We start from the raw sequence: 12027 nt of genomic DNA, 5'->3' as shown, positions 1-12027 counted from the left end.
CCGTTAGGGAAAGGGTATGTGGTGTTCAGGTTTGAAAATGAAGTAAACTGCAACAAAATTTTTGTTGGAGGTCCTTGGTATCTTCAAGAACAGTTGATGAGATTTTTCAGATGGACGCCTAACTTTAATGTTGAGACGCATAGACAAACTTCTGGCTATGTGTGGGTCAAGTTTTCGGGATTACCATTTGAATATTGGGAAGTGGATATTCTGATGAGTTTGGGACGAGGTTTTGGATGCCTAATAAGAGTCGACTTGAACTCGCTGGAATGTACGAATGGATACTATGCGAGTGTGCTGGTAGATATTGATCTGTCAAAACCTATTCCGGATCAAATATTTGTTGAAGTGCCTGAGTTAGGTGTTGAATTCTGGCAGAAGGTACAGTTTGGAACGTTACCCAAGTATTGTAAACACTGCAACATAGTAGGGCAGCTAGTGGCAGAATGTAGAAGAGTGAACAGAGGTGGTAATGCAGAGTCACAGCAAAAAGTACAATACAGAATGCACAGAGAGGCTGATAAGGAATCACCTTACCCGAATCACAAGGCGCACAAGATACTAATATCAGGATTTCTAAGAGTCAGCAAAGGAGAAATAAGAAGAGAAATAAGGCAGCAGAATGGAGGCAGAAAAGTTCTGAGGAAACTGATAGTACCAGAAGGAGACAAACTCGAGTGCATGACAACAACACCAATAATAATGAAAGGAATGGAGGCAGAGAGAGAGCAGATAATGGGATAAATGGAGGCCATAATGATAGAGCACTAGAAGGCCATCAAGAGGCACAGAGTAATGGGGGTCCGACTACTAGTAGTAATAGTATGGTGGTATGGCATGAAACTCGTATGAGTGCTGAACCTACAGTAGAGCAAGATATTGTATTATCTAAAAAGGAGCTGAGTGCAGACTTAGTTCAGAGGATAGAAGAGGAGTTGCTACAGGCGTTTAATATGGAAGAAAGTAGATTCCACATGATGTGGGACATTAATGAGATGGAAGAGTTTATAGAAGAAGAGGTCATGGATGGGGATATGGATTTTTTTCATGACCAAATAGTTGAACCTGATAGTAAGATGTTACTACGCACACCAACTACAGAGAAAACCAGTGGGATGGTGACAAGATCAGGTAGAGTGTGTGGTGAGAAGTCGAGTCAAGAACATTCACCCAAGACTCAGAGCAAAGGGAAGAAGGGAAGGGGCAGACCTAAACGCTCCAAGAACAAAAATCGAAGATGATAACATCTATGGGCTTTTGGAATGTCAAAGGTACGAATGACATAGAGAAGGCGAGGGAAATCAATAAAGTCAGAATAAATAAGAAGCTGAGTGTTTTCTGTTTATTGGAAACAAAAGTGAGACAAAAGAAGTATGATTTGATTAGGAACATTTGTTGTCCACTCTGGGCACACACAAATAATTATAATAAGGATCCGACAGGTCGAATATGGGTGTGTTGGGATCCGTTCAAGATAGATATAGTAAAGTTGCATGAATCTGATCAATTCATACATTGTCAAGTTACATTCAGGCCAACCAATGAAGCATTTTTACTGACGGTGGTGTATGCAAGGAATTCAAAGATGCTCAGGCTTGGGCTATGGAGGGAAATTACTGCGATACATAATACAGTCATGGTGCCTTGGATTGTGGTGGGAGATTTTAACAACATTTCTAAAGCCGAAGAGAGAGAGAGTGGGTGGCAAACCGGTACATCCGAGTGAAGTTGTGGATTTTGTTGATTGCATCCAAAGCGCAGGATTGTCGGATCTAAGTTTTAATGGGTTTTTCTACACGTGGAATAACAAAGTGGTGGGAAGAGGAAGGATTATGACCAAAATCGATAGATGCTTGGTTAATAGTCTATGGAATGATATATACCCTACTTCAAGGGTGGAGTTTTTGCCGCAAGGAATTTCAGATCACTCTCCAATGTTACTTTACTGGTATGATTATAACAGTAAAGCTTTACCATTCAGATTCAAAAATCATTGGGTGCAGCACAAAGAATTTCAAGAACTGTTGTCGGAAACATGGGCAACAAAGCTTTTTACCAATCCGATGTATCTATTGAATCAAAAGCTTAAACTCTTGAAGGACAAAATCAAGCCTTGGGCTAGGAGGAATTTCTCGACATCCACACAAAAGAGTCTGTGGCGAGGGAGGTGCTATATGATTTGCAAAGGCAAATCTGAGAACAAGCCTTGGGACTTGAACTTAGGACAAAATGAAAGGATAGCTCTGGAGAAATACAGTGAGCTAGCAAGAATAGAGGCTGCGGAGATTAAGGAGAAATATGATGAAGCTTGGGTAAGGGAAGGAGACAAGTGTACGGCTTTTTTCTTTAAAGCTTTAGAGGAAAAGAAGGCCAAGAGTGGCATTTGGTGTCTGCAGAACCAAAGTGGTGATTCTGTGACTGGTCAAGCAGAGGTGAGCAAGGCTTTTTTGGAATTCTACGGAGAGCTGCTGGGGTCTGAATCTTAAGAGAAAAGTGGCAGAGGCTTCTTTAACAGCTTAAAAGTCAAAGCGGTGGTATCACCGAACATGGCAGCAGAGATAAGCGATATATCACCGAGGAAAAAGTGAAAGCAGCTCTCTTTGGCATGAATAAGAAGGCAACCCCCGGGACCGGATGGTTTCACCCCTTTTTTTCATGAGTTGTTGGTGCATTTGTAGGGAATGACTTTACTCAGGCCATTCTCAATGCTTTTAAATTTTGTAAATTTCCGAGAGGTGTTAATACCACGTTTCTTTGTCTTATTCCTAAGGTTCAAAACCCCACAAAGGTTGAGGACTTTAGACCTATTGCTCTATGTAATACGGTGTATAAATGCATATCTAAGATTATAGCAAATAGGATTAAGAAGGTGATCAATGATATTGTACATTCTAACTAGTCCGCGTTCATTCCTAACAGATCTATACAGGACAATATCCTGCTGTCTCATGAACTTCTCAGAGGCTATGACAGGAAGTATGGTACTCCCAGATGCTCTATAAAGCTGGATATAAGGAAAGCGTACGACTCGGTGAGTTGGGAGGCTATACTAACGATGTGCAGAGTTTTCAATTTTCCGGAAAATATGGTTAAATGGGTAAAGATGTGCATTGCGACTCCTTCATATTCTATCCTTATCAATGGAGCTCCGGAAGGTTTCTTTGCTGGAAAAAAAGGAATTCGCCAAGGTGACCCATTATCACCGTATCTCTTTATGTTGGTGATGGAAATCCTAACTGGTATCCTGATGCAAGGCTTCAACAACAAAGATATCCTTTTTCATTCCAAATGTAGCAAGGTGAGGTTGTCTCATCTAGCTTTTGCAGATGATGTTCTCATGTTTTGCAAAGGTGATAGTGCATCAGTGACAACGGTTAAAGCAGGATTAAAAACCTTTGGAGATCACGACGAGGCTTAAAAATCAATACTCACAAGACGTCTTTACTGGCTGGAGGCCTTAGTCATCCGGATGCAATAGCTTTAGCGGAGATTATGGGTATAGATTTGATTAAACTGCCAGTGAGATATCTTGGGCTACCACTCATCTCTGCTAGGCTGGGGATTAAAGAATGTCAACCGCTAGTAGAGAAGGTTACTAGTAAGATTTCAAACTGGAAGTCAAAGCTATTGTCTCACGCAGGAAGATTACAAGTTATAAACTCGGTGTTTCTTGCTTTCCACACCTTTTGGTCCAGAACTTTCATTCTACCTTCTACGGTTCTTGAACAAGTGCAACAGATATGTGCAAAAATTTTGTGGACTGGGTCTACAGAGAAGAAAGGATATCACCAACCTAGCTGGAGTACTGTTTGTCTATCTAAGGAGGAAGGGGGTCTGGGAGTCATGAACTTACAAAGGTGGACCATTGGAGCCTACTGTGGGTTGATTTTTAAGGTGGTCACAAGAGAAGAAACGGTTTGGGTCGACTAGACATGGCAGCAGCACATTAAAGAGAAGTTTTTCTGGTCCATGAGTATCCCAAAAGACTGCTCATGGACATGGAGAAACATCTTGGAGACAAGGACTGAAGCCAAAAAGTTTATCAGATATGAAATTGCGAATGGGGAAGACACTCTTTTATGGCATGATATTTGGTGTTCAAGATCTCCTTTGATCGAAGATGCAGAAGCGAGAGTAGCATGGGATTTTCAACTGAATGCTACAGTAAGTATCCTTATATCCGATGGTACATGGAACTCAGAAGTCCAAAATTTGCAGGCGGCAAGTTTGAAGAAGGAAATCAATGAAGTGCAAATTAACTTGCACCTGGAAAAAGACTTCATTGTCTGGACTCCTCATCCAAGTGGCAAATTTAATTCCAAAAGTGCTTATGAAGCTTTGACCAGAGCAAGAGAGAAGAAACCTTGGTGCAGTATGGTATGGGGAAAATGGGTTCTGCCACGCCATTCCTTTTCCACTTGGCAGCTGTTTTCTAATAGTATACCAACACAGGACAGGTTAGTGCATAAGAGGATCCTTAACAGTCGGTGTCTTTGCTTGTAACGATAGCGGGAATACTTTCCGTATTTATTTTTTTGAGTGTCAATACTCAAGAAATTTCTTTGAAAAGGGTGAAACAGCTACTAGGTATTCACACTGATGCCTCCAATGCAAATAGGGAATGGGTTTAGATTATTCGACAATGTAAAAATGTTGAGGTGGGGAGATATATAAGGTGTTCATATGTGCATGATGGATTATATATGGAAGGAACGTAATTCAAGATGCTTTCGACATGATGGAAAACCCGAGAGTCAGTTTTTTAACAAGATGGTTAGAGATTTGAGAAACTATCTTCAAGTGCTTCCGGAGGAGCTCGAGAGATAGTGCAAGGGAAGAGGGTTGTTGCTTAGAATTGGTATTACCGGTGAATTCAAGCAATAGATGCAAACGAATCTGCACATGGGTTTCTCCGATAGGTGCGAGATTGAAAGCAAACACCGATGGAGCCTTGAATATCCATGGACCGGACATGGAGGAGTGATAAGAAACAATGAAGGCAGGGTTATGGCTGCATTTAGTGGAAGTGGTGGTATGGCGTCGGTTATATTCCAAGAACTAAAAGCTATAGAGGTCTGTCTTTGAGCGATGTCCGTAGAAGGATACTTAGAGGTAGAAGTAGAAGCCGGATTCAATAAGAGCCGCCAATGCAATCAATCAAAAAATTGAGGAACCTCCCCGGTATTGTCGAGATGTTGTGGCGCTATTGAAAGGAAGAAGGGAAGGATTCAGTTTCATATCTTTCTCACATGCTTTTAGAAGTGAATAGGGTAGCTGATTATTTTGCTAGTTTACATAGAAGTGTTGAAAATGCTGAATTTTCTACTGTACATTTTGCTTATCCTCTGGATTTTGTTGTACAGAACATTGTAAACGAGGATGTGAGTGGAACTATATATGTAAGGAAAAGTTAGATTAATACAGGTGGGGGGTCAGCCTAACCCTAGTTTATTTGGAAAAAAAACTACTAGTTAGCGGCTATTCGCGGAGACTCAGACATGTTCCAAGCTAACTAGGACTAATACGGCTTCAGTACCTAGTCGTTGGTTCTCAAGTTCCAGCTGTTGGGCCTTACTTAAAAAATAAAAAATAAAAAACGACCCAAAGTACAATTGTGACTTCTGTTGAGTAAAACGACTTGAATAATTAATAGGATGTAACGCAAAGAATGAAGGTTGATAAAAACATTGTGACTTACCTTTGTATCCCCGAAATGTAGTTTGAATTCGAATAGCTGCAATGTTCTCAATTGGCTTTTCATTAAGTCCAGGATGAGAAGTACCATTACTTAACTCTTTAAGAGAGGTTTTTCAGTAGCTGAAGATACCTAACACAATTACATATGATAACAGATGGGAAAAGCAAAGCAACAATAGTAATGATGTTATTTAAAGAGTTAAATACAAGAATGCCCTCTCTAGTTCACTAATAAGACAAAATGGCTCCCTAAAGTGGAGTTTTGTTAGAGGAAGGTGTTAGAAGCCCTCTCTAGTTCTTCTTCCTTCCCTTCAAGGATTTCTTCAACTAAAAGAAGTAAATAAATAAAATTTTAAATTAACATGATAAGTGCACAATTTAAGTTCTGGGCACAAAGGATTTTTTAAACCTTTCGTGGTATAAGCTAGTTAAAACTTAAAACCCGACAGCTATAGGCATCCTAACTACTGGAATTTAAGCTCCCTCTTGCTTTTACAACCAACTTCCACCACTGTGTTACAAAAATCAGTAAACCTACCTCAATCAGAATCTATCCTGTATGAATGCTCTAACTACCAAAATAGTAAAGAGTCATGCCTTGACTTCTGAATTTTCTATGGACAACTCTTTCCTAACTTCACTTCTAAGTTCTAACCAAGCACCATGTGCTTTGATATTTGATCTAGCAAAGTAGATCAGATACTTGAAAATTATCTAAACATAAACAAAAGGGTTAAATTAAGGCCTACATGGAAACTCTTTAGTAGTTACTTCCTAATTCCATCATATCATCATAAGCAACCAAATCATAATGTGTGAATCCTCTTTTCTAAACCATGTCCTCCATCTGAACAGCTACATTTACCACATTCACCCCTGAAAGACCATACTACTAATAACAATACTAATTCCATTATTGTGTATATTGGAAAACCATAAACAAAGGCTTGAGACGTATCTAATATATCAAGTGAGCCTCATATCAATTGAGCTCAAATCAAGATTGCAGAACTGTATTTAGATGCAAAATCACGTAATGCATTCAAAAATAATCTATATAAATAAAATTCGAAATCTTTATCTATGAATCTAGATATGTTTGTATGCATTCCGACTTGACAAAAGTTGTGAAAATGCTAATTAAGTAAAAAATGCCTCAGCATAAACCACATGTTCTCAATTCCTTGACAGCAATCTCAACACCTAGCTTCTCTCCAACCAAGTTCACCCATAAAAACCAACCTTTATAACAAATACCACAATAAACTCACTAACAACTCAATCCCCAACTCCTAATTCCTTCAAAAAATCCCTAAATTACTTACTTAAAGTAAATAATTCAAAATTTTACCATTTTTTACTCAAATAAACCATAAAAACAAAAAAGAAAATAAGATGTACCTGAAGACCAGCTCGTGATGAATGAGAAACAAGCTTCTTCTTATCCTTATCTTTATTTGTAGGTGTTGTTTTTCTTGCTAATAATTACTACAAGGCCATACATCATGTTAAGATGATCTGAGTATAATTCAACATTGGAATTTTCTACTCCAAATGAGTGTAATGCAACACGTTCTAGGATTTTCTTGTCAACCCCAACACAAAAATCAATTTCTCAGCACCACTCAACCAATTTTTTGAACCTTAACCCACAAACAAACAAAAATTAAAAAGAAAAAATCAATCCAAATGCTATTAACAATTAAATAGAGTGTCTCCAATTAATTGAGAAGAAAAAAAGTATACCTTGAAGCAATAGGAAGGAGATGAAGCACTGCTCGGTTTTCTCGGAGTTGAACGAAAAATTAATGCTAAACTTTATTTTTGAAGGGAAATAGGGTTCAGTTGAGTAGCGACGGCATCGAAGCAAACTAGAGACACTTTCGCCCTTCTTAGATTAAGGACAAAAATGTGGTTCGCTTATTTTTTGGGCCAAAGCCTGGCAACGGGTTTCCTAATTTCGAGACTCAAAATCCCATCCTAAATTTAAGACGAGGATTTATGTCTTAATGGGTCGTCCTAATTCAACAATTCTGGTGTAATGACTATTGAGAATTTATAAGAAAGGGAATTCAAGAGATTAGAATCCACCAATACTTTTGATTCAATGACCTTTTGCTTCATGGTTGTTCTCACAAGTAGACTACAATTAGGCAATCGAGCGAGTGTCGATGCCCTCTTGGACGAAACATCGTTAATGAATAACTCTACTTAAGGTTGTTCATATGTTCATGTTAGTAGTATCTTCTTTCCTTTTATGTGAGCTTGGGCAGCTATTCAATGAATCACCATCTAAGGCAAACACAAGGAATACTTCCCTTCCTTTAAAATAATACACAACTAGAAGAAAAGTAGAGAATAATAGTATAATATTCAATTACAATAAATAAAACCCTATTCTAGTATTATATTCAATTGCAATAAATAAAAGTATGTTACTAGCAAATATTCAATTACAATAAATAAAACCCTAAAATAGCATGATATTCAATTGCAATAAATAAAAACCTTAATCTACACTTCCATCCCCTGGTCTGGGCAATGGAACTAATAACTAAAAACACAGAGAACTAACCTGATTAAAGAACACCATGAACCAGAAAAATATTTGAACCTTAAGCACTGGCTTCATCTTCTCCCTTGAAGGAGAAGATTATCCTTCCATAAAAAAGGAAGAACACGAAGAACGAGAAGAAGAAGAGTCGAAGAACATAAGACTAGAAAGACTAATTTATTAAGACTCAGCTAGTTAAAACCGATCTTTTATTATTAATATCTCTCTGCCTCAAGTTCTGGAGACAAGAATATAAGTGAATTGGCAAATTACATGAGGCACTTAGGTCCTCTATTTATAGAGGTTACAATGAGCTCTAGAAGCATTCCAAACCGTCATTTGTTCCCTAACAAAAATAGACTTCTTTCAGAGTCCAACTTCATCTCCAAAACTAAAAAGGAATTGGCTACAGTGTCGATTCATGCATCTAGATATACTAATCATGCGTCTCAGATGCAAGCAATGCATCTGGACGCTCGATCCATGCGTCCCAGACGTGTTAGCCGATTTTGTTTCTTCTGCTCTTTCCTTCTATCCTCTTTTGTGGCTTTGGTCCAAGCAACAAATCCTTTGGCCTTGGGCTTCCAAATAGGCTTTAAAATAGGTCCAAGTTGCATCTTTAATAGCTCCAATTCCTTGGCCTTCTCCATGATTGTCCACGGGTTTCCCATGTGATCCTTAATGCTCCGAATTGCTCCGTTTTATCCCTTTTTCTCTAATATTCCACAAAACTCTCTCTTTGAGCTGTAGAATCATAAAATATAACTTATAAATACTATTAGTCCACTAAGATGGCTAAACAAGAGGCAAAATCGAGGGTTAAATAGCACTTTTTGAGCACTTATCACAACTCCCAACTAGCCTTTTGCTAGTCTCTTAGCAAATAAGATAAAAAAAATAGATAAGTGATCAAAATCACATCCTAATAACAAAAATAAAATCATAACTCATTTTCACAGGCATCGCGATTGCATTTTCCATATGCAACAAGGCTTTAAACCTTTAAGTTCCCCAAAAAGGACGAATTATAGTCTCATGAGGGTTTTCAGGTGATATACCCACAAAATCAATCAATAGCATATTCAAGAATGATAGTATTTTTTAGAGAGAGAAATTCCTTACCCACTTAGTGCTTACTCCAACAGATACCTCATTGCTAACTACATTCTTTGCAAAGACTCATAAATTATGATGGGAGATAGTAAAAATTGACAAAATTCTTAATCAAGGCTTATGTGTGTACTTAGTCAATCTCCTATACTCTCCTATCCAAGAAATGGAATCCTTAGTTTACCATAGGTAGATAATCTCGACTTTCAATCCTCACCGGTCATACTCTCAGAAAAGAATCTCTTATAAGATGGTCTACTATTTTACCTCATGTATGTGGGGAAAAGAATAATACATATGAGCATCCCACATACTACCTTGAAAAACAGACTTCTAGATGACAGTAGTCTCATGGAAAGAATGTCAATCACATATGAAGTGTTGGGTCCTTCACTTTAGCATCCTCTCACCTATTCTAGACTTCGTACCATACTGTAGTGATAAGTCATGGGTTGTAACTTGGCTTGGGTATTGGTTTATGAAGGAAAGGTAAAAAGGATTCAAAGTTTGTTTCTGAAAAACACTAAGGGTTTTGCTTCATTATTTGGAAGATTTCTTCAAATTCTGTATTGCAGAGAAAATTCTTCCTTTGTCTTAGCTTTTCCATCCATTCTGTTCAACTTCTTCTTCTTCTTTTTTTTTTTTTTTTTTTTAACTTAGTGGTCTATCCTTGATTAGTACTGGATATGCTTGTTTTCCACTATCTTTTTTCACTTAGAACAGAATGATGGTCTTCATTGTATCTCCTCGATATTTCCTTGTAATCTTCCTTTTTTGTGCTCTTTCTTCCTCCTTGTTCCCCTCAGATTCTCCATAAACATATGGGTATGGTCGATAAAGATTTTGGCTATACTCCTTGTCTGGAGTTGGGTAAAGGGTAAATGGTTTTATGAAAGAAAATGGCTTATTGTAAGGCTCAAAAGGGTTTAACATGATGGACCTACTAGGTGGGATAAAGGTTGAATGGGTTCACTACTTGACTTATCAGTATGATACTCTATTTCAAATAGACTACACGACCTAATGGCTATCTCCCCAGTTAATGTCACTTTGTGATTAACCAAATCAACGAATAATGAGACTATATTAAAACGACATAAAGAATTGAATGATGTTGAGTCACTAAGACTCAGATTTTTTGTAAGAACTCTCCAAAGAATGGGTATAAAGCTCAAGTCTCACGAGCTTAGTCTAAAAATTCTACTTCTAGTTTACTAGGGGTTTAAATCTCTCTTCTAGCAAAAGTACACAAAACTGACCAAGTATTATGGTGGTGGTGCCTTGATAAAGAATTCTATCAACAAAAACTATGTCCGAGCATAATAAATAGTCTATGCGGTAATGAAATCAATAATATCAACTATCTATCAAACTCAACACTAAGCAGTATAGAATCTATATCCCAGACTCATCATTAAAATTCATTTTTCTCATGCTATTTGATAAGAGCCCAAAACTGTAGTTTTAACCCTGTAACAGTCATACTTTTAGACCAATTATGTGAGTACTAGGGCTGTCCACAGTTCGGTTCGGGTCGGTTTAGTCCAAATATATGGACCGAATCACAAAGGTCGGTTTCAAACTTTCCAAACCGTAACCGAACCGCAGCTGAAAAATGCCAAGTTCTATCCGAACTGTATAATCGGTTCGGTTCGGTTTAAAACCGAATCTAAGACTTGAAACCCAACTAACAACAATTTTCACTTAACCACGGGCTCATTTAATAAAGGCCCATTCCAAAACCTTTGGATCAGGCCCTGCCGCCCAGGGGCATGCTTACTACTATAACCTTGGCCCTAACTATCTATAACTTCTTTGAAAGAAACTTGACTTGCTCATAGATGATATGGGACTAAAAAACTGAATAAAATGGAGTTTTATTTACGCAACCTAACACTTTAACACCGCATCAATAATTTCCAAAGGTTTGTCCATTGATTTCATGACTACTAGCGGTCTAGCCCAAACTCTCACATCAACCATTTGATTGAATTAGAGCCAATTATTCACTACAAGGTATCTTAAAAACATAACCAATCAATGGTGAAGAATGGATATAATATGGGGTTTGTTCTAAATTGTTGTAGATCAATATGGAGAGTTGTATAGTAAAGTCAGTTTCTAGAACTATAATTGATCCCATGGTACCGTCTTAACTTTAGCTCATGCCGCGGGTAGACTTCCATAGCACAAGGTCTTTTGGTAAAACAAAGGTATAGAAATTAACCGTTTTCGGATGATCATCGTTGTGATTCCTTTTGACTTTAAGGGATGGGAAACTTAGTGGCATTACTCTTCCACCAACCCAAGATATCAAAGGCATTTGATACATTTTGTTCTTCGAGAGTCGGTCAAATACTTGTCAACCTCCGTCATACTTCCTAAACTTCCATACAAGTTATGCATCATCCATTTTGTCATTGGATCTTTGGAGGCAATTGGTTCATTTCAGTTTCCAATGTTGTTTTGGGCTCTTCCCATTACTAGCATACCATCCATGCAAACGTACTAGTGTGTCCTTCACTTCTTTTTTTATTGTTTCAATTGTCGATGCTCCATACAACCCGTCATACTAAACCCCACATATTCTAATTTCAAATGAGGGTCAAGAACTCTTTGAAACTAACAACAATGGATTAATCTTTTCGGGCTCCAATACTTGTCAA

General features: G+C 37.9%; 2 protein-coding genes across 2 annotated transcripts; both read left to right on the top strand.

Moving 5' to 3' along the window:
- The first annotated feature begins 1832 nt into the window (after window positions 1-1832).
- LOC147498174 (uncharacterized) lies at window positions 1833-3418 on the top strand. The gene is made up of 3 exons (XM_086563161.1): window positions 1833-2432; window positions 2679-2770; window positions 2920-3418. Exons 1-3 carry the CDS (start codon window positions 1833-1835, stop codon window positions 3416-3418), a joined length of 1191 nt encoding a protein of 396 aa, XP_086419287.1.
- A 551-nt stretch (window positions 3419-3969) lies between these two features.
- LOC147498173 (uncharacterized) lies at window positions 3970-5085 on the top strand. The gene is made up of 2 exons (XM_086563160.1): window positions 3970-4457; window positions 4920-5085. The coding sequence occupies exons 1-2, from the start codon at window positions 3970-3972 to the stop codon at window positions 5083-5085; spliced, it is 654 nt and encodes a 217-aa protein (XP_086419286.1).
- The last annotated feature ends 6942 nt before the right edge of the window (window positions 5086-12027 follow it).

The sequence above is a fragment of the Coptis chinensis genome, chromosome 5 (genome assembly GCF_015680905.1).
Source record: "Coptis chinensis isolate HL-2020 chromosome 5, ASM1568090v1, whole genome shotgun sequence".
Taxonomy (NCBI): domain Eukaryota; kingdom Viridiplantae; phylum Streptophyta; class Magnoliopsida; order Ranunculales; family Ranunculaceae; genus Coptis; species Coptis chinensis.
Note: the sequence above shows the minus strand (reverse complement) of the source record. Positions and strands in the feature narration are given on the sequence as shown.